The 23,528-nt window shown below is 46.8% G+C and overlaps 1 protein-coding gene across 1 annotated transcript in view; it reads right to left on the bottom strand.

The window, feature by feature from the left end:
• The window catches only part of TFIP11 (tuftelin interacting protein 11), a 63,765-nt gene that overhangs the window by 10,431 nt on the left and 29,806 nt on the right, over positions 1–23,528 (bottom strand). The window contains exons 8-10 of the mRNA XM_069221849.1: positions 10,983–11,086; positions 7,293–7,461; positions 948–1,191 (exon numbers count right to left, since the gene is read on the bottom strand). Of these exons, the coding sequence (XP_069077950.1) occupies positions 948–1,191; positions 7,293–7,461; positions 10,983–11,086 (517 nt within the window). The remainder of the gene's footprint in view (positions 1–947; positions 1,192–7,292; positions 7,462–10,982; positions 11,087–23,528) is intronic.

Raw genomic sequence — 23,528 nt, forward strand, 5'->3', positions numbered from 1 at the left:
AGATTTGGCCAGTGTGTGCTCGGAGATTGTTCAGTAGTGACCTTGTCAATGCTGGACACTTTATTAGATACAGCAAGACCTAAATTTTTGTTAAATGAAAAACGACTTACAGGCCTCTTCACCTTGAGGGTGAATGGGCAAGGTTGCAAATCCCTGAGCAGATAAGGCAGCAAACAAACCAATACCAATAAATGGTGAGAAGTACTGCTCCGTACCCCCAAATCTAACTCACTCAGATAGGACTAGCAGTGTCCTTCTGAAATACTAAAGGTCACCAGCGCTAATGACTAATTTTGACAATGAGAGAAGTTAATCCTCAACAAAATTGCCAGGACCTCAGCAAATTAAAAATCCCTAATAGGAGGACATACCTTGTGAGGACAGCTACCAAACAGAAAAGCAGTCTTACATAGAATATGTGGACAAGAAACAGATTATGCTGCAAATCAGATGTGAGAAAACGGAACTTTAAACAATACTGTAAAACGCGAACCCAAGATGCACTGGTGAGACTAAAGTGGAGCACAGCAAAATGGTGTTGCACCATGAATCCCAGGTAGTGCCTCGTTATTTGCTTTGCAAGTTCAAATAACGACAGCAGTTGTTGACTGTCACTGAAAAATTGGGGACTTCTGCTGCTAAAATGATTTTAGATATTTTGATGACAATTCAGGCAAGTGTGCTTGTTATATGTGCTTCACACAGTGAATGCGACCCATACTTGCACTGGGACAGCCAGCATTCTACTCCTGTCCATATTATAGGGTTTTCTATGTGGAAACAATAGAAAAATGTTCAATTTAATATAACAAGATACACAGGAAGCAACAACATGGAGTTTCTACTTCCATTTGTAAATAATGGTATGTTCTATTAAAAAAAAAAGTAATTAACAGGACAAGAATGTCAGATTCAACTTTGACTGAAAAGACACAGCTTTTTCTCACCTAGTTTTGGAACAATATTTTTCACCATGAAGGCCTCCCAGGAGCCAGGGGTGAACACATCTTTCCAGGGCTGAAGGATGAGCTTGGCAGAGCCATCGCTGGGGTGCCACTTTTGCAGAGCGCTGGCCAGCTTGTTCCTGATTGGCGAGTACAGTGGCTCTAATCTCACCTGCATCAGTGGAAGCCAGGGGTGAATCCAGGAATGGATTGGGACTGTGTCAGTCAAAGGATTCCAGTTATCAACCTATGCAGAGTAGAAAAGAAAATGTGACAGACGCCATAAGAAGGTACAAGAAAAATCTCAAAAGTCTGCTTTTATTCTCTTGGAAAAATATATTGTTTATATGAAGTGAAAAATATATATATGTGAAAGCAGTTCTGATTATGGTTTATTTTATCCTCATCAGAAAACTAACAAGTAAATTCTACGTTGGGTTGTGTCTTGCGCTGGTAATATTTCGGCACAAAATCTGCAGATTAGCCACACAAATGCAGTATAATTTAAAGTATGCCAAATGAAGCTTCTGAAAATGGATAGAAGTGTTGTAAGGAAATGCCTCCTTGGCATGGTTACCCCCTGATTTTTTGCCTTTGATGATGCTATGTTTTAAATTGAAAGTGTGCTGAGGCCTGCTAACCAGGCCCCAGCACCAGTGTTCTTTCCCTAACCTGTACTTTTGTATCCACAATTGGCACACCCTGGCATCCAGTTAAGTCCCTTGTAACTGGTACCCCTGGTACCAAGGGCCCTGATGCCAGGGAAGGTCTCTAAGGGCTGCAGCATATCTTATGCCACCCTGGGGACCCCTCACTCAGCACAGACACACTGCTTACCAGCTTGTGTGTGCTGGTGAGGACAAAACGAGTAAGTCGACATGGCACTCCCCTCAGCGTGCCATGCCAACCTCACACTGCCTATGCAGTATAGATAAGTCACCCCTCTAACAGGCCTTACAGCCCTAAGGCAGGGTGCACTATACCATAGGTGAGGGCACCAGTGCATGAGCACTGTGCCCCTACAGTGTCTAAGCCAAACCTTAGACATTGTAAGTGCAGGGTAGCCATAAGAGTATATGGCCTGGGAGTCTGTCAAACACGAACTCCACAGCACCATAATGGCTACACTGAAAACTGGGAAGTTTGGTATCAAACTTCTCAGCACAATAAATGCACACTGATGCCAGTGTACATTTTATTGTGAAATACACCCCAGAGGGCACCTTAGAGGTGCCCCCTGAAACCTTAACCAACTACCTGTGTAGGCTGACTGGTTCTAGCAGCCTGCCACACTCGAGACATGTTGCTGGCCCCATGGGGAGAGTGCCTTTGTCACTCTGAGGCCAGTAACAAAGCCTGCACTGGGTGGAGATGCTAACACCTCCCCCATGCAGGAGCTGTAACACATGACGGTGAGCCTCAAAGGCTCACCCCCTTTGTTCCAGCACCGCAGGGCACTCCAGCTAGTGGAGTTGCCCGCCCCCTCCGGCCACGGCCCCACTTTTGGCGGCAAGGCTGGAGGAAATAATGAGAATAACAAGGAGGAGTCACTGGCCAGTCAGGACAGCCCCTAAGGTGTCCTGAGCTGAAGTGACTAACTTTTAGAAATCCTCCATCTTGCAGATGGAGGATTCCCCCAATAGGGATAGGATTGTGACCCCCCTCCCCTTGGGAGGAGGCACAAAGAGGGTGTACCCACCCTCAGGGCTAGTAGCCATTGGCTACTAACCCCCCAGACCTAAACACGCCCTTAAATTTAGTATTTAAGGGCTCCCCTGAACCTAAGAATTTAGATTCCTGCAACTTACAAGAAGAAGAGGACTGCTGAGCTGAAAACCCCTGCAGAAGAAGAAAGAAGACACCAACTGCTTTGGCCCCAGTCCTACCGGCCTGTCTCCTGCCTTCTAAAAGAAACCTGCTCCAGCGACGCTTTCCCCAGGACCAGCGACCTCTGAATCCTCAGAGGACTGCCCTGCTTCAAGAAAGACTAGAAACTCCCGAGGACAGCGGCCCTGTTCCAAAAAGACTGCAACTTTGTTTCAGAGGAGCAGATTTAAAGACCCCTGCAATCCCCGCAAGAAGCGTGAGACTTGCAACACTGCACCTGGCGACCCCGACTCGACTGGTGGAGAAACAACGCTACAGGGAGGACCCTCCGGCGACTCCAAGACTGTGAGTAACCAAAGTTGTCCCCCCTGAGCCCCCACAGCGACGCCTGCAGAGGGAATCCCGAGGCTCCCCCTGACCGCGACTGCCTGACTCTAAAATCCCCACGGCGGGAAAAGACCCTGCACCCGCAGCCCCCAGCACCTGAAGGATCGGAACTCCAGTGCAGGAGTGACCCCCAGGAGGCCCTCTCCCTTGTCCAGGTGGTGGCTACCCCGAGGAGCCCCCCCCTTGCCTGCCTGCACCGCTGAAGAGACCCCTTGGTCTCCCATTGACTCCCATTGGAAACCCGACGCTAGTTTGCACACTGCACCCGGCCGCCCCCGCCCTGCTGAGGGTGTACTTTTTGTGTGGACTTGTGTCCCCCCCGGTGCCCTACAAACCCCCCCTGGTCTGCCCTCCGAAGACGCAGGTACTTACCTGCTGGCAGACCGGAACCGGGGCACCCCCTTCTCTCCATTGAAGCCTATGCGTTTTGGGCACCACTTTGAACTCTGCACCTGACCGGCCCTGAGCTGCTGGTGTGGTGACTTTGGGGTTGCTCTGAACCCCCAACGGTGGGCTACCTTGGACCCCAATCTGAACCCCGTAGGTGGTTTACTTACCTGCAAAAATTAACATTACTTTACCTCCCCCAGGAACTGTGAAAATTGCACTGTGTCCACTTTTAAAACAGCTATTTGTGTTTTATGTGAAAAGTATATATGCTACTGTAATTATTCAAAGTTCCTAAAGTACTTACCTGCAATACCTTTCAAATGAGATATTACATGAAGAATTTGAACCTGTGGTTCTTAAAATAAACTAAGAAAATATATTTTTCTATAACAAAAACCTATTGGCCTGGAATTGTTTCTGAGTGTGTGTTCCTCATTTATTGCCTGTGTGTATGTACAACAAATGCTTAACACTACTCCTTGGATAAGCCTACTGCTCGACCACACTACCACAAAATAGAGCATTAGTATTATCTCTTTTTGCCACTATCTTACCTCTAAGGGGAACCCTTGGACTCTGTGCATGCTATTCCTTATTTTGAAATAGCACATACAGAGCCAACTTCCTACAAGTGAGTAAGCTGAAAAACAGCAATGGAGGTAAGAAATTAGGTACCTGTGCACCTACAAAAATTAGTAAATAGCAAAAGCATTTCACATCTACTTCTTGCGCTCATAACAGTTAAAATTACTGCTTCCCAAGATGATAGTATATTGTTATATACCAATTTCAAGTCCTGAAATGCTCAATGAGAATTCATTATTGTTCCATATAGAAGGATATGGACAATGGTATGGCAATGCAGATGTGAAAGCTTAAAGCTATTCACCCATGCTGGTCCTAAGAAAATTTGCAGACATCTATAAACAGTGGCAATAAGCATATAAATTATGCTCAGATAGTGTTGAGTCACTACTGTTTGCCCATAGAAGGGAAGGCTTCCTAGAACTGAGCATGCTACAGAGAGAGCTTGTTGTGAGAGTGTGACAAGAAGGTTATGGCTGCAGCAGGAATTGTCAAACAACTAAGGATGGATGCAGAGAAACAAGGAGCATGACTGCTGGAGCAGAAGGGAGAAATAAACACTTAAAAGAAAGAAGGCCTAGTAATAATTACAGCTAGTGCGATGGAGGACACGACGGGTGGGACAGAACTGTGGGACCTTGGTGAGGAAAGCAGACTATGGCTCTAATTACGACCGCGGTGGTAGAGCCGTGATCGGACAGCCAGCACCCCCACTTTTCCTCCACAGGACGGTGTGGAGGTGCTGGCGGTCCTAATCCACCAGGGCAGTGCTGCAAGCATCACTGTACTGGGGACTGTGACTCTCTTCTCCGCCAGCCGTTTCATGGCGGTAGCACCACCATGAAACGGCTGGCGGAGACGGGGTACAGGGGGCCCTGCACTGCCTATGCACTTGGCAGTGCTTTGCAGATAGTGAACTTTGCAATGGGTGCTGATGCTCCGTATGCACTACAGCATTGCTGCCGGCTGCATTACGAGCTGGAGACAATGCGATAGGCCATTGCCTGCTGGGTCATCAAACAGACTTTCCGCCCTCTGACCCAGCAGGAAACTCATGATGGCCCCGGAGGGGAGGCTGCCGCGTTAGCAGCAACCTCCTTGTCGGAACTTTGGCAGACGGGCTTTTCCATCCGCTGAAGTCTTATTGAGGGCCTATGCGTAGCCATCTAATGTACAAGAAGTACTGGTTAAGCTGTAGCTGGCCCATGCTCTCTATATTAGGAAAAAATAGAAACCATCACAGTGAACATTTTGAACTTGGAAAATGTAGACTAGGCACATGGGTTCCTGACCATCCATTCTATATTTATGAAATTGTAAAAATATGAAAATGACAAAGTACTTGTTTGATCAAGTTCATAATTTTTAAATACTATCATTTACATGAGCACTTTTTCTGTAGAGGCGTCTCCGACAAATTAATTAATCTGCACCAATGTTTTCAGATGACAAGGAGGAAAGATACTAGGGACGTTTTTCCTGTATTCTACTGGGCTGATTGACTACTTCTTAGGTGGACTTTGCTTTAGACTTATTATTTAGACAGCTTTAGTGGAAATTATTCAGGAGAGACAAGAAAACATTTTTTTTTAATGGTGTACAAAATGAGTATATCTTTGTTATGGTATATGTTGTTTAAAATTGTACATATGTATGTATAGAGGGACTGTGGGGTACTCCAGATGTAATGAGTGATGGACATTATAATATTTTCCATTGATTAAATCACGATTCCAATAAGAATCAAGTGTCCCACCATGGTGGATAGATTGTGCAAATAATCCTCATTGTATACCGCTCTTTCATTTTTTGATTGTATTGAGGATCAGGCAGGTGGAATAATTTTCAGCTTTCTGATGATTTTGACAGGTAGATCAGTATAAATGACATACAGTAATGCAGCCTAGATATTGCCACTGTACGAACAACAGCAATATAACGCAGAAGAGTCAAAAAGTGAAAGATGTATCAATGGAGGTCATATTTGACAACATCGCAGATCTAGGGGCTCACAAAGGATAAACGCCCAGCATGACCCAGAGATTCCCACTTTATCCTATGGGTGAGGTGTGGTGGAGCTTGCAAAAGGAGGACCTAAACTTAAATCTATTACAATTCTCTGTAGGTATGTGGTATTTCTACAGGGCAAACCCAGCCAGAAGACAGTGGAGCATTGTACCAGGCCAAAGTTCAGCATAAAGTTAACAAGGCGGAGGAGAGGTAGCTGGTTTGTTGCCTGTGAAGGCACTGTGATTATAGTGTTATTTAAAGAGGTGCATCTTTAACTCTTTTCTAATTTGCAGCTGCACTGGGGAAGCATGCTTTGGTGAATGCAGGGTTCGGTTTTTAATCAGGCAAGGTCTGATCTGTTGTTGTTGACTAATGGCGATGTGGGCCCAGTAGAACAAAAGAAAAGCAATGTGGAGGACGTTCTACCTATTTCTGGATGGAAGACGAAGTGAAAGAATTTAGTTTTTCTAATTAGAATATTTGTGAAAGGGGAGGTTATTGGCATATTAAGGGCCTATGGACAAGCAGTAATCTCCTCTCCAAAATATTTGAGCAAATCAAGAAATACAACTAGGTAATGCTGAATGGAGAGCCCACTATCTTCGGGTGAGAGGCTCAAGAAGGCAAGTGGTCATGGCCTTAAATACAAAGATCCAGTGGCAGAACCCTGTGTCAAGGAGCACATTGGTAAAGGTGCTTCAAGTAAAGAACGAAAAGCAGCAGATCCCCAAGGTGAATGGCAACGCATTTCAAAGAGGATCTTGCAAAACATGAAAATGAAAAACACACCCCATAGACTGCCCCTTTATTTTAAATTGACACATGCAGCAGTTCTTTAGATTTGTAGTAATGCTTTGCCCGGGTTTCAAATCTCTGCTTTCTGAGGCACATACTTTTTTCTTGCAAATGCTCAATAAGGATATGATTTTCGTGAGTAATGGGCCACATACTCAGTACTTGGAAAAATAAATCTTTAAACATCTATACGGTCTAGAAGAAGTAATCCCTATGCCACTTTCATGAGTCCTAGCAAGATACTTAAACACATGCTTCTTGTTCATCCGAATGAGGCAGCGCAAAGCTATTCTACAGAGGCTAGGAACATTAATATACAACTCTCCGCCCTACCCATCTCAAAACAGTATGTACCTCTGTTTGCAGTTTGGGAAAAACGAGCTGGTCAAGAATATTGTCCATAATCCAAATCGGGACTAAATGTGACCAGCAATCAAGAAAATCCACCATAGGTTCGCAGTTCCGAGGCTGCCAATGACTTATGACATTTCTTATGTATGGAATCCACATTTCCCAAACTAGCCTGAAAATGAAAAACACTTAGATTAGCAAACAAAACACAAAAAAAAAAAACACGTTTTCAATGAAATTTGTCATGGGTCTACTATCAAAGGTTTGCCGTCCCAAGATTTTGCATTTGCAGTCACTCAGGCATTTAAAAAAATAAAAATCTTTGCACCGTGCAAGTCAGTTAAGATTGTGGTTTTAAAATACATCTAGCAACTTTCAGGACTCCTTTCAGCCATTCAATTGAGAACCATTTTTGTAAGACTAAGTGTACCCCTTTTAAACCCATCCTAGCTTCCACATCTTTTGTATACTATTTCCTATCATGAAACTAAGGAAAACAACACTGCGGTTTTCATCAAAAGAGACACAATCTTAATATGCTGACCATTTAATGTTCAATACACCATCGGGGTATACACATATTTTACTGTGAAGGTCAATGGACATGGACACAATGTAGAAGGTAAGGATTATGGGTTTGTGTAAAGAAATGGCTCCCTGTTGCAGTTACCCCCCACTTTTTGCCTGATACTGATGCTGACTTGACTGAGAAGTGTGCTGGGACCCTGCTAACCAGGCCCCAGCACCAGTGTGCTTTCACCTAAAATGTACTTTTGATTCCACAATTGGCACACCCTGGCATCCAGATAAGTCCCTTGTAACTGGTACCCCTGGTACCAAGGGCCCTGATGCCAGGGAAGGTCTCTAAGGGCTGCAGCATGTCTTATGCCACCCTGGGGACCCTTCACTCAGCACAGACACACTGTTGGCCAAGCTTGTGTGTGCTGGGGGGGAGAAAATGACTAAGTCGACATGGCACTCCCCTCAGGGTGCCATGCCAGCCTCTCACTGCCTATGCAGTATAGGTAAGACACCCCTCTAGCAGGCCTTACAGCCCTAAGGCAGGGTGCACTATACCATAGGTGAGGGTACCAGTGCATGAGCACTGTGCCCCTACAGTGTCTAAGCAAAACCTTAGACATTGTAAGTGCAGGGTAGCCATAAGAGTATATGGTATGGGAGTCTGTTTTACACGAACTCCACAGCACCATAATGGCTACACTGAAAACTGGGAAGTTTGGTATCAAACTTCTCAGCACAATAAATGCACACTGATGCCAGTGTACACTTTATTGTAAACTACACCACAGAGGGCACCTTAGAGGTGCCCCCTGAAACTTAACCGACTATCTGTGTAGGCTGACTGGTCCCAGCAGCCTGCCACACTAGAGACATGTTGCTGGCCCCATGGGGAGAGTGCCTTTGTCACTCTGAGGCCAGTAACAAAGCCTGCACTGGGTGGAGATGCTAACACCTCCCCCAGGCAGGAGCTGTAACACCTGGCGGTGAGCCTCAAAGGCTCACCCCTTTGTCACAGCACCGCAGGACACTCCAGCTAGTGGAGTTGCCCGCCCCCTCCGGCCCCGGCCCCCACTTTTGGCGGCAAGGCCGGAGAAAATAATGAGAATAACAAGGAGGAGTCACTGGCCAGTCAGGACAGCCCCTAAGGTGTCCTGAGCTGAGGTGACTAACTTTTAGAAATCCTCCATCTTGCAGATGGAGGATTCCCCCAATAGGATTAGGGATGTGACCCCCTCCCCTTGGGAGGAGGCACAAAGAGGGTGTACTCACCCTCAGGGCTAGTAGCCATTGGCTACTAACCCCCCAGACCTAAACAAGCCCTTAAATTTAGTATTTAAGGGCTTCCCTGAACCTAAGATTTTAGATTCCTGCAACAACAACAAGAAGGACTGCCTAGCTGAAACCCCTGCAGAGGAAGACTAGAAGACAACAACTGCCTTGGCTCCAGAAACTCACCGGCCTGTCTCCTGCCTTCCAAGGAACTCTGCTCCAGCGACGCCTTCCAAAGGGACCAGCGACCTCTGAATCCTCTGAGGACTGCCCTGCTTCGACGACGACAAGAAACTCCAGAGGACAGCGGACCTGCTCCAAAAAGACTGCAACTTTATCCAAAGGAGCAGCTTTAAAGAACCCTGCAATCTCCCCGCAAGAAGCGTGAGACTTGCAACACTGCACCCGGCGACCCCGACTCGGCTGGTGGAGAACCAACACCTCAGGGAGGACCCCCGGACTACTCTACGACTGTGAGTACCAAAACCTATCCCCCCTAAGCCCCCACAGCGCCGCCTGCAGAGGGAATCCCGAGGCTTCCCCTGACCGCGACTCTCTGAAACCTAAGTCCCGACGCCTGGAAAAGACCCTGCACCCGCAGCCCCCAGGACCTGAAGGACCGGACTTTCACTGCAGAAGTGACCCCCAGGAGTCCCTCTCCTTTGCCCAAGTGGAGGTTTCCCCGAGGAAGCCCCCCCTTGCCTGCCTGCAGCGCTGAAGAGATCCCTTGATCTCTCATTGACTTCCATTGCGAACCCGACGCTTGTTCTAACACTGCACCCGGCCGCCCCCGCGCCGCTGAGGGTGAAATTTCAGTGTGGGCTTGTGTCCCCCCCGGTGCCCTACAAAACCCCCCTGGTCTGCCCTCCGAAGACGCGGGTACTTACCTGCTGGCAGACTGGAACCGGGGCACCCCCTTCTCTCCATTGAAGCCTATGCGTTTTGGGCACCACTTTGAACTCTGCACCTGACCGGCCCTGAGCTGCTGGTGTGGTAACTTTGGGGTTGCTCTGAACCCCCAACGGTGGGCTACCTTGGACCAAGAACTGAACCCTGTAAGTGTCGTACTTACCTGGTAAAACTAACAAAAACTTACCTCCCCCAGGAACTGTGAAAATTGCACTGTGTCCACTTTTAAAATAGCTATTTGTGAATAACTTAAAAAGTATACATGCAATTGAAATGATTCAAAGTTCCTAATGTACTTACCTGCAATACCTTTCAAACAAGATATTACATGTTAAATTTGAACCTGTGGTTCTTAAAATAAACTAAGAAAAGATATTTTTCTATAACAAAACCTATTGACTGGGTTTGTCCCTGAGTGTGTGTACCTCATTTATTGTCTATGTGTATGTACAACAAATGCTTAACACTACTCCTTGGATAAGCCTACTGCTCGACCACACTACCACAAAAATAGAGCATTAGTATTATCTCTTTTTACCACTATTTTACCTCTAAGGGGAACCCTTGGACTCTGTGCATGCTATTCCTTACTTTGAAATAGCACATACAGAGCCAACTTCCTACAGTTTGACAAGCAATTTAACTTTAGCTACCATGTTTTTTTTTTTTTTTAAACAAAGTTTGACTCAAATATATTTTCTTTCCAATATAACATGAAGAACACTTAGAAATTCATTTATACTGACTCTAGACTTGAAACGTTTGTAGGAGCATATATTAGGTACATGATGCATCCTACAGTAGTGAATAAATGAATGTATACATAGCACTTGTTTTTCTTATTCCAAAGTGCTGTAGTGTCAGGCACTGCCAGTTACCCAACTTAACTATATTGCACATTTGACAATGGTGATGTAACTCTACTTGCGGGACTCCAGAGTCGCCATTCATGAGCATGAATCAAAGGATACCACGCGGCCTCTGAAGAATTACCTATGATACGGGTCCATTGTGGAGTCTTGAGCGCTATGGGACAGGTGACCGTCCTCCAGAAGAACTCTCCACCGGGTCATCACATCAACGCCATATGTGGGCTCCTGATAGGAAGAGAGAAGCAGGGATGCACTGGTCTTTACAAAGGAGTGGGCACAAGGCTTAGATAACCCTAGTAAGCTCACAAAAACCTACTGTTAGCAAATAGGATGCGCTTCTTTGACGGCCGTTGCACTGGCATAAGGGCAGGCAGGATAATCTAGGCTAACTTGCTCAGACAAGTTTACAACACATCTATCACAAGTACTCAGCTCATCATATCATATGTGGGTGTGATGGTTTTGAGAATGATGATGAAGCTGTGATTGTAAAATTTGGACAGGCTCTTAGGCAGGAAGGCTGGGTCCAAAGTGTAAGGATACCCCCTATAGCTGGTTGTATAACATTCAGAGGCTGAAACACTACTATACTCACAGGGCTAAAGTGATATCAATCAAAAAACAATTTCAGATTGCAAGCACCCACAGGTATGAACATCATAAAATGTAATGCTGCCAAAACACCAATGCAGTCCCGACCTGGGAGGGGGTTGTGAACAGGAGAAAATAGATGAAGCACCCATCAATGGGACACCAAATTACAACGTCTTGTATATAAAAAAACAAAGGAACTGTTAAGCATGCCTAGTGAAAATCAACATTAATAGCAATGTGTAGGAAGTTGGCTCTGTATGTGCTATTTCAAAGTAAGGAATAGCATGCACAGAGTCCAAGGGTTCCCCTTAGAGGTAAAATAGTGGTAAAAATAGATAATACTAATGCTCTATTTTGTGGTAGTGTGGTCGAGCAGTAGGCTTATCCAAGGAGTAGTGTTAAGCATTTGTTGTACATACACATAGACAATAAATGAGGTACACACACTCAGAGACAAATCCAGCCAATAGGTTTTTATATAGAAAAATATCTTTTCTTAGTTTATTTTAAGAACCACAGGTTCAAATTCTACATGTAATAGCTCATTTGAAAGGTATTGCAGGTAAGTACTTTAGGAACTCTAAGTCATAAAAATTGCATGTATACTTTTCAAGTTATTGACAAATAGCTGTTTTAAAAGTGGACACAGTGCAATTTTCACAGTTCCTAGGGGAGGTAAGTTTTGGTTAGTTTTACCAGGTAAGTAAGACACTTACAGGGTTCAGTTCTTGGTCCAAGGTAGCCCACCGTTGGGGGTTCAGAACAACCCCAAAGTCACCACACCAGTAGCTCAGGGCCGGTCAGGTGCAGAGTTCAAAGTGGTGCCCAAAACACATAGGCTAGAATGGAGAGAAGGGGGTGCCCCGGTTCCGGTCTGCTTGCAGGTAAGTACCCGCGTCTTCGGAGGGCAGACCAGGGGGGTTTTGTAGGGCACCGGGGGGGACACAAGTCCACACAGAAATTTCACCCTCAGCAGCGCGGGGGCGGCCGGGTGCAGTGTAGAAACAAGCGTCGGGTTTGTAATGGAAGTCAATGGGAGATCTAGGGATCTCTTCAGCGCTGCAGGCAGGCAAGGGGGGGGTTCCTCGGGGAAACCTCCACTTGGTCAAGGGAGAGGGACTCCTGGCGGTCACTCCTCCAGTGAAAGTCCGGTCCTTCAGGTCCTGGGGGCTGCGGGTGCAGGGTCTCTCCCAGGTGTCGGGACTTAGGATTCAAAAGAGTCGCGGTCAGGGGAAGCCTCGGGATTCCCTCTGCAGGCGGCGCTGTGGGGGCTCAGGGGGGACAGGTTTTTGTACTCACAGTCTTAGAGTAGTCCTGGGGTCCCTCCTGAGGTGTTGGATCGCCACCAGCCGAGTCGGGGTCGCCGGGTGCAGTGTTGCAAGTCTCACGCTTCTTGCGGGGAGCTTGCAGGGTTCTTTAAAGCTGCTGGAAACAAAGTTGCAGCTTTTCTTGGAGCAGGTCCGCTGTCCTCGGGAGTTTCTTGTCTTTTCGAAGTAGGGGCAGTCCTCAGAGGATGTCGAGGTCGCTGGTCCCTTTGGAAGGCGTCGCTGGAGCAGGATCTTTGGAAGGCAGGAGACAGGCCGGTGAGTTTCTGGAGCCAAGGCAGTTGTCGTCTTCTGGTCTTCCTCTGCAGGGGTTTTTCAGCTAGGCAGTCCTTCTTTTTGTAGTTGCAGGAATCTAATTTTCTAGGGTTCAGGGGAGCCCTTAAATACTAAATTTAAGGGCGTGTTTAGGTCTGGGGGTTAGTAGCCAATGGCTACTAGCCCTGAGGGTGGGTACACCCTCTTTGTGCCTCCTCCCAAGGGGAGGGGGTCACAATCCTAACCCTATTGGGGGAATCCTCCATCTGCAAGATGGAGGATTTCTAAAAGTCAGAGTCACCTCAGCTCAGGACACCTTAGGGGCTGTCCTGACTGGCCAGTGACTCCTCCTTGTTGCTTGCTTTGTTCCCTCCAGCCTTGCCGCCAAAAGTGGGGGCCGTGGCCGGAGGGGGCGGGCAACTCCACTAAGCTGGAGTGCCCTGCTGGGCTGTGACAAAGGGGTGAGCCTTTGAGGCTCACCGCCAGGTGTCACAGCTCCTGCCTGGGGGAGGGGTTAGCATCTCCACCCAGTGCAGGCTTTGTTACTGGCCTCAGAGTGACAAAGGCACTCTCCCCATGGGGCCAGCAACATGTCTCTGGTGTGGCAGGCTGCTGGAACTAGTCAGCCTACACAGACAGTCGGTTAAGTTTCAGGGGGCACCTCTAAGGTGCCCTCTGTGGTGTATTTTACAATAAAATGTACACTGGCATCAGTGTGCATTTATTGTGCTGAGAAGTTTGATACCAAACTTCCCAGTTTTCAGTGTAGCCATTATGGTGCTGTGGAGTTCGTGTAAAACAGACTCCCAGACCATATACTCTTATGGCTACCCTGCACTTACAATGTCTAAGGTTTTGCTTAGACACTGTAGGGGCACAGTGCTCATGCACTGGTACCCTCACCTATGGTATAGTGCACCCTGCCTTAGGGCTGTAAGGCCTGCTAGAGGGGTGTCTTACCTATACTGCATAGGCAGTGAGAGGCTGGCATGGCACCCTGAGGGGAGTGCCATGTCGACTTACTCATGTTGTTCTCACCAGCACACACAGGCTTGTAAGCAGTGTGTCTGTGCTGAGTGAGGGGTCTCTAGGGTGGCATAATACATGCTACAGCCCTTAGAGACCTTCCCTGGCATCAGGGCCCTTGGTACCAGAGGTACCAGTTACCAGGGACTTATCTGGATGCCAGGGTGTGCCAATTGTGGAAACAATGGTACATTTTAGGTGAAAGAACACTGGTGCTGGGGCCTGGTTAGCAGGGTCCCAGCACACTTCTCAGTCAAGTCAGCATCAGTATCAGGCAAAAAGTGGGGGGTAACTGCAACAGGGAGCCATTTCTTTACACAAGCCCCCCCCAGCCCACAGGCCAGGAGACTCAGCCAACGCTGGAAGAGTCTTCCTAGTCTGTCAGGCGAGGAAGAGTAGAGGAAATGGCTGGTTTGTTGCAGGGCCTACTCTGCCTTACATCCTCCTGTTCAGGTCATTCCCTCTGGGGAACTGACCCACTTCCACAGTGATAGGACCTAGTCTGAACTGCCTCTTGTCTGTGCTTTTTATGTCTTCACCCATTCTCTCTATTTTGAGGTCAGAGGTATCCACCTCTGCTAATCTTATCTTAGCCAGGGTCACCCCTAGCTTACCCAAAGAGGTTACCCAGAGCTGGAGTAACCCCACCATGACCAACAGGGTCAGGGGGCCTAACTTGTTATTTGGCATGGGGTCAGACCACCATGCCAAGGATAGTGCAGCCATAAAGGCTAACACCCAGCAGAGGCCACTGACAGCTGTCAGTGCCCAGAACCACACCTTTAGCTCTTCACCTACAAGGGAAGGGGCTAAGTTACAGGCTTCTTTGGGTTCAGGGTGCCTGTCTGCTGTATGAGAGTGGGGGGTTACCACATCTTGTAGTAAACACCCTTCTTCCACTCTTTCTTCTGTTAGCTGAGGAGCCACCCACTCAGGCTTAACAGTTGCCTGACTAGCCAGGACTTCTTGTGGGTCAGGTTGGACTTTATCAGAGCCATTTTTGGAGTTCGCCCCTACTGGAGCAGAATCTCCTTGGCTTGCTGGAACCTTGGCTAAAGGTTGTCCACCTTTCCTACTCTGTTTCCTTTTCTTTTTCCTCTGGGGCCTACTTGCATTTACTGCAGAGGCAGGCACTCCAGAATCCTTGGGAGAGGACTGGCCCTGGACCAGTTCTTCTCTTAGGCTCTGACTAACCTCTGGGTAGTCATTTCCAAGGAGACAATCAAGGGGGAGGTCTGTACTGACTACCACCCTTCTCCAGCTAAAAGTTCCACCCACTTCTAGGGGCACAAGAGCCACAGGCCTATTAGTGACCCTGTCTGGGCTAACTCTTACTCTGGCCATCTCACCTGGGATGTACTGGTTTGAGAGCACCAGCCTGTCATGCACAATAGTGTGACTGGCACAAGTGTCTCTCAGGGCAGTGGCTGGGATTCCATTCACCTGTAGGTGGTGGAAGTGTCTACTTCCCTCTGGAATCTCCAACTCACCTGTTGGGCCCATTTTCCAGTTGAAAGCTATGAAGACCTCCTCATCTGAGGAGTCATCTCCAATGGCTACACTGGTTACCCCTGGAATTTTGTTCTGGGGTTTGTTTTTGGGACAAGAAGTGTCCTTGGTGTGGTGCCCAGACTGTTTACAGTTGTGGCACCATGCCTTAGTGGCATCCCAGTTCTTACCCTGGTACCCACCTTTGTTTTGGGTTGTGTCTTGGGGCCCACCCACCTGTTCTGGTTTTTGGGGGCCTACAGAGGACTCTTTTTCTTTGTTTCTAGTGTCACCCACTTTCTCCTGGGGAGTTTTTGTAACCCCTTTCTTTTGGTCACCCCCAGTGGAAGTTTTGGTTACCCTAGTCTTGACCCAGTGGTCTGCCTTCTTTCCCAATTCTTGGGGAGAAATTGGACCTAGGTCTACCAGATACTGATGCAACTTTTCATTGAAGCAGTTACTTAAAATGTGTTCTTTCATAAACAAATTATAAAGCCCAACATAGTCACACACTTCATTTCCAGTTAACCAACCATCCAGTGTTTTTACTGAGTAGTCTACAAAATCAACCCAGGTCTGGCTCGAGGATTTTTGAGCCCCCCTGAATCTAATTCTATACTCCTCAGTGGAGAATCCAAAGCCCTCAATCAGGGTACCCTTCATGAGGTCATAAGATTCTGCATCTTTTCCAGAGAGTGTGAGGAGTCTATCCCTACACTTTCCAGTGAACATTTCCCAAAGGAGAGCACCCCAGTGAGATCTGTTTACTTTTCTGGTTACACAAGCCCTTTCAAAAGCTGTGAACCATTTGGTGATGTCATCACCATCTTCATATTTTGTTACAATCCCTTTGGGGATTTTTAGGATGTCAGGAGAATCTCTGACCCTATTTAAGTTGCTGCCACCATCGATGGGACCTAGGCCCATCTCTTGTCTTTCCCTCTCTATGGCTAGGAGCTGTCTTTCCAAAGCCAATCTTTTGGCCATCCTGGCTAACTGGATGTCCTCTTCACTGGGGCTATCCTCAGTGATTTCAGAGGTGTTGGTCTCTCCTGTGAGGGAACCAGCATCTCTGACTATTATTTTTGGAGTCAGGGTTTGAGGGACCCTGTTCTCCTTAGATAGGACTGGTAGGGGGGAATTGTCCTCCAAGTCACTATCCTCTTCCTCTGAGTTGCCACCCTCAGAGGGGTTGGCCTTTTCAAACTCTGCCAAAAGCTCCTGGAGCTGTATTTTGGTAGGTTTGGGGCCCATTGTTATTTTCTTTATTTTACAGAGTGACCTTAGCTCCCTCATCTTAAGATGGAGGTAAGGTGTGGTGTCGAGTTCCACCACAGTCACATCTGTGCTAGACATTTTGCTTCTAAAAGTTGGAATACTTTTTAAGAATCTACAACTGGTTCTAGAATCTAATTCAAACTTTTACAAACTTTTAAACTCTAAAAGAAATGCTAAACAGGGACTTAACACACAAGGCCCTAGCAGGACTTTTAAGAATTTAGAAAACTTTTCAAATTGCAAAAATCAATTTCTAATGACAATTTTGGAATTTGTCGTGTGATCAGGTATTGGCTGAGTAGTCCAGCAAATGCAAAGTCTTGTACCCCACCGCTGATCCACCAATGTAGGAAGTTGGCTCTGTATGTGCTATTTCAAAGTAAGGAATAGCATGCACAGAGTCCAAGGGTTCCCCTTAGAGGTAAAATAGTGGTAAAAATAGATAATACTAATGCTCTATTTTGTGGTAGTGTGGTCGAGCAGTAGGCTTATCCAAGGAGTAGTGTTAAGCATTTGTTGTACATACACATACAGGGAGTGCAGAATTATTAGGCAAGTTGTATTTTTGAGGATTAATTTTATTATTGAACAACAACCATGTTCTCAATGAACCCAAAAAACTCATTAATATCAAAGCTGAATATTTTTGGAAGTAGTTTTTAGTTTGTTTTTAGTTTTAGCTATGTTAGGGGGATATCTGTGTGTGCAGGTGACTATTACTGTGCATAATTATTAGGCAACTTAACAAAAAAAAATATATACCCATTTCAATTATTTATTATTACCAGTGAAACCAATATAACATCTCAACATTCACAAATATACATTTCTGACATTCAAAAACAAAACAAAAACAAATCAGTGACCAATATAGCCACCTTTCTTTGCAAGGACACTCAAAAGCCTGCCATCCATGGATTCTGTCAGTGTTTTGATCTGTTCACCATCAACATTGCGTGCAGCAGCAACCACAGCCTCCCAGACACTGTTCAGAGAGGTGTACTGTTTTCCCTCCTTGTAAATCTCACATTTGATGATGGACCACAGGTTCTCAATGGGGTTCAGATCAGGTGAACAAGGAGGCCATGTCATTAGATTTCCTTCTTTTATACCCTTTCTTGCCAGCCACGCTGTGGAGTACTTGGACGCGTGTGATGGAGCATTGTCCTGCATGAAAACCATGTTTTTCTTGAAGGATGCAGACTTCTTCAAGTACCACTGCTTGAAGAAGGTGTCTTCCAGGAACTGGCAGTAGGACTAGGAGTTGAGCTTGACTCCATCCTCAACCCGAAAAGGCCCCACAAGCTCATCTTTGATGATACCAGCCCAAACCAGTACTCCACCTCCACCTTGCTGCCGTCTGAGTCGGACTGGAGCTCTCTGCCCTTTACCAATCCACGGGCCCATCCATCTGGCCCATCAAGACTCACTCTCATTTCATCAGTCCATAAAACCTTAGAAAAATCAGTCTTGAGATATTTCTTGGCCCAGTCTTGACGTGTCAGCTTGTGTGTCTTGTTCAGTGGTGGTCGTCTTTCAGCCTTTCTTACCTTGGCCATGTCTCTGAGTATTGCACACCTTGTGCTTTTGGGCACTCCAGTGATGTTGCAGCTCTGAAATATGGCCAAACTGGTGGCAAGTGGCATCGTGGCAGCTGCACGCTTGACTTTTCTCAGTTCATGGGCAGTTATTTTGCGCCTTGGTTTTTCCACACGCTTCTTGCGACCCTGTTGACTATTTTGAATGAAACGCTTGATTGTTCGATGATCACGCTTCAGAAGCTTTGCAATTTTAAGAGTGCTGCATCCCTCTGCAAGATATCTCACTATTTTTGACTTTTCTGAGCCTGTCAAGTCCTTCTTTTGACTCATTTTGCCAAAGGAAAGGAAGTTGCCTAATAATTATGCACACCTGATATAGGGTGTTGATGTCATTAGACCACACCCCTTCTCATTACAGAGATGCACATCACCTAATATGCTTAATTGGTAGTAGGCTTTCGAGCCTATACAGCTTGGAGTAAGACAACATGCATAAAGAGGATGATGTGGTCAAAATACTCATTTGCCTAATAATTCTGCACTCCCTGTAGACAATAAATGAGGTACACACACTCAGAGACAAATCCAGCCAATAGGTTTTTATATAGAAAAATATCTTTTCTTAGTTTATTTTAAGAACCACAGGTTCAAATTCTACATGTAATAGCTCATTTGAAAGGTATTGCAGGTAAGTACTTTAGGAACTCTAAGTCATAAAAATTGCATGTATACTTTTCAAGTTATTGACAAATAGCTGTTTTAAAAGTGGACACTTAGTGCAATTTTCACAGTTCCTAGGGGAGGTAAGTTTTGGTTAGTTTTACCAGGTAAGTAAGACACTTACAGGGTTCAGTTCTTGGTCCAAGGTAGCCCACCGTTGGGGGTTCAGAGCAACCCCAAAGTCACCACACCAGTAGCTCAGGGCCGGTCAGGTGCAGAGTTCAAAGTGGTGCCCAAAACACATAGGCTAGAATGGAGAGAAGGGGGTGCCCCGGTTCCGGTCTGCTTGCAGGTAAGTACCCGCGTCTTCGGAGGGCAGACCAGGGGGGTTTTGTAGGGCACCGGGGGGGACACAAGTCCACACAGAAATTTCACCCTCAGCAGCGCGGGGGCGGCCGGGTGCAGTGTAGAAACAAGCGTCGGGTTTGTAATGGAAGTCAATGGGAGATCTAGGGATCTCTTCAGCGCTGCAGGCAGGCAAGGGGGGGGTTCCTCGGGGAAACCTCCACTTGGTCAAGGGAGAGGGACTCCTGGCGGTCACTCCTCCAGTGAAAGTCCGGTCCTTCAGGTCCTGGGGGCTGCGGGTGCAGGGTCTCTCCCAGGTGTCGGGACTTAGGATTCAAAAGAGTCGCGGTCAGGGGAAGCCTCGGGATTCCCTCTGCAGGCGGCGCTGTGGGGGCTCAGGGGGGACAGGTTTTTGTACTCACAGTCTTAGAGTAGTCCTGGGGTCCCTCCTGAGGTGTTGGATCGCCACCAGCCGAGTCGGGGTCGCCGGGTGCAGTGTTGCAAGTCTCACGCTTCTTGCGGGGAGCTTGCAGGGTTCTTTAAAGCTGCTGGAAACAAAGTTGCAGCTTTTCTTGGAGCAGGTCCGCTGTCCTCGGGAGTTTCTTGTCTTTTCGAAGTAGGGGCAGTCCTCAGAGGATGTCGAGGTCGCTGGTCCCTTTGGAAGGCGTCGCTGGAGCAGGATCTTTGGAAGGCAGGAGACAGGCCGGTGAGTTTCTGAAGCCAAGGCAGTTGTCGTCTTCTGGTCTTCCTCTGCAGGGGTTTTTCAGCTAGGCAGTCCTTCTTCTTGTAGTTGCAGGAATCTAATTTTCTAGGGTTCAGGGGAGCCCTTAAATACTAAATTTAAGGGCGTGTTTAGGTCTGGGGGTTAGTAGCCAATGGCTACTAGCCCTGAGGGTGGGTACACCCTCTTTGTGCCTCCTCCCAAGGGGAGGGGGTCACAATCCTAACCCTATTGGGGGAATCCTCCATCTGCAAGATGGAGGATTTCTAAAAGTCAGAGTCACCTCAGCTCAGGACACCTTAGGGGCTGTCCTGACTGGCCAGTGACTCCTCCTTGTTGCTTGCTTTGTTCCCTCCAGCCTTGCCGCCAAAAGTGGGGGCCGTGGCCGGAGGGGGCGGGCAACTCCACTAAGCTGGAGTGCCCTGCTGGGCTGTGACAAAGGGGTGAGCCTTTGAGGCTCACCGCCAGGTGTCACAGCTCCTGCCTGGGGGAGGTGTTAGCATCTCCACCCAGTGCAGGCTTTGTTACTGGCCTCAGAGTGACAAAGGCACTCTCCCCATGGGGCCAGCAACATGTCTCTGGTGTGGCAGGCTGCTGGAACTAGTCAGCCTACACAGACAGTCGGTTAAGTTTCAGGGGGCACCTCTAAGGTGCCCTCTGTGGTGTATTTTACAATAAAATGTACACTGGCATCAGTGTGCATTTATTGTGCTGAGAAGTTTGATACCAAACTTCCCAGTTTTCAGTGTAGCCATTATGGTGCTGTGGAGTTCGTGTAAAACAGACTCCCAGACCATATACTCTTATGGCTACCCTGCACTTACAATGTCTAAGGTTTTGCTTAGACACTGTAGGGGCACAGTGCTCATGCACTGGTACCCTCACCTATGGTATAGTGCACCCTGCCTTAGGGCTGTAAGGCCTGCTAGAGGGGTGTCTTACCTATACTGCATAGGCAGTGAGAGGCTGGCATGGCACCCTGAGGGGAGTGCCATGTCGACTTACTCATGTTGTTCTCACCAGCACACACAGGCTTGTAAGCAGTGTGTCTGTGCTGAGTGAGGGGTCTCTAGGGTGGCATAATACATGCTACAGCCCTTAGAGACCTTCCCTGGCATCAGGGCCCTTGGTACCAGAGGTACCAGTTACCAGGGACTTATCTGGATGCCAGGGTGTGCCAATTGTGGAAACAATGGTACATTTTAGGTGAAAGAACACTGGTGCTGGGGCCTGGTTAGCAGGGTCCCAGCACACTTCTCAGTCAAGTCAGCATCAGTATCAGGCAAAAAGTGGGGGGTAACTGCAACAGGGAGCCATTTCTTTACACAATGCAAGCCAGGACTGGAATAAAAGGCAGACAATTCTCCAAAAACCACATCACATCACAGTCGCAAAAATACAGCCATGTAGTGTCTTTTGGTAGTGTTTTCATGTCTGCATTCAGTAATATGTCTATGGGAAACCCTCTGACGTCCATAGGCTAGGAAGTCAGATCAGTGAACAGCTGAATGGAGTGCCAACCTCTCTACCCACTGTTGAAACAGAAGTCCCTGTTTGAAAGTATAATTAGGTTAGATATGCTCCGCTTCATAAGTAGAGTTTTAGTACGAATTGGTCATGAGCATCATTGTTCTTCCCCTGCCTCACTGCAATTTATGGATAGTGTTTGGAACAAGAGATAGGGATACCAAGAGGTAAACAAACTGTGCATAGCATATGATCAAGGAGTTCACTTAGAAAGCACAAGCTAGCCCTACATGATGCAAAGTATGACGCTTCTCAATTGCTGATGAGGTGACAGAATCCATTGACAGAAAGCCCCCACTTCCGAAGAGAATCAAGACCATTAATCAGGGGTTAGCTTGTTTCTCAGCTTATGCCAGGAGAGTACCCAACATGCTTATGAGTCTAAAGATGACCAAGGGCCAGATCTTAGCTGTAAGATTACACGTATGAGGGGTGTTAGGCCCTTCCTGATTGCTGAAAGAGTACTGTAAACATACGCTGTATGTAGACACCAACAATCTACTCATGTACAGAAGTCATCCTGCAATCAGAGATGGTGCACTCTTAGGCATCCCACAGTGCCCACCTCTGAGATTATGGAAACCCGAAGTCCAAGTTTTTGCAAAGTTTCTGCTTTAAGCACAGCAGTTTAAGTCATATTAGCCTGGTTTTGACACTGAAATCCTCAATCTGAGTCCAAATACCAAAGTGAATCTAAATGCAGTTGAGGGTGTCTTCTTCTCATCCTGGCCAGAGGGTCACTGCATTAAAGAGGCCATACGCTGAGACCTCCAGAATGTCCCAAGGCCGGAGGATGAAACCACAGTTGAAGCAATATCCTGAATGGCCAGGTACCATTTAGCTGAAGGAAGGATGATCATGACTTCTTTGAGCAAAGCTTTCAAATGGGAAAAATTAGATTGTTCCATACTTAAAGGCAGTCCAGGCACAAAAATAATTATGTGAGATGTGTAGATAGAGTGGAGAGGGGAGAAATGGTCGTGATCAATCAATTATCCTTGTAGGGGTAGAAATGTGCCCTTGCATGCTGGTGAAATATTCTAACTGCTGTTATTACCTTGCTAAAAGCCCAGAAAAAGAGATCAGCGGAAGAAGAACAGAACTTTATATGGAAAATGCTAGCCCCTTGTCACAAGTATGGGAACCTTTGTGTGAGAGTCCTACATTAGGATAAGAAAAATAGGCATCTAGAGCATATAGTCAGTGACCTCACTTTTGAGATAACATGTTTGGGCCATTTTTAACTACCAAATGTATTTACATTTGGCTATGGGTCAGGATTTGTGCCAGGTTATATATTGAGTTTGTTTGGATGAGAATAGATTTGAGTTAGGTTATGTTAAAGAAACGTCTAGAGCGCTTGAATGCCCGGGGTTGTCTTGGAGCTAGCTCTGCCATACAGAAAGAAAGGAACCCCAGTAAGTGTTAAACAGCCATGATTTCAGGTTCGGCATGGTTTTGATATAAATTGGTAGAGTATTTCATACTCTGGCTGTGCAGATCACAAAGCATCTATCGCCCCATGAGGATCGTTTAAACCCTGGGGACTACCGCATTTTTGGGCATTGCACATCATAATGCCCTTCCTGGGATATACCAACTGAAGCTATTTGAGAGATAGCTTGTGCACAAGTCGTGCAACACTTTATGAGAAGGCTTTGAAGGTGATTCTTTGTCTAACTAGTAATAGTGAAGTTTCCTGATAGACTCTGAGGCAGATTGAAATTTAGGAATCTTCAACAAAAGTTGTGCCACAGCATTTTGTAAGGTTAGCAATTTGTTCATTAACTGCTGCTGCACATTAAGATACATTCCACTGCAGCAGCCTATTTTGGAGAGCACACCAGGTGACTACCATTTTCCGTAGGTCTGGCAGGAAATAAGGCAGGGTCTTTTTTATAGTCCTT

Source organism: Pleurodeles waltl, chromosome 3_1, assembly GCF_031143425.1.
Source record: "Pleurodeles waltl isolate 20211129_DDA chromosome 3_1, aPleWal1.hap1.20221129, whole genome shotgun sequence".
In the NCBI taxonomy this organism is placed as follows: Eukaryota; Metazoa; Chordata; class Amphibia; order Caudata; family Salamandridae; genus Pleurodeles; species Pleurodeles waltl.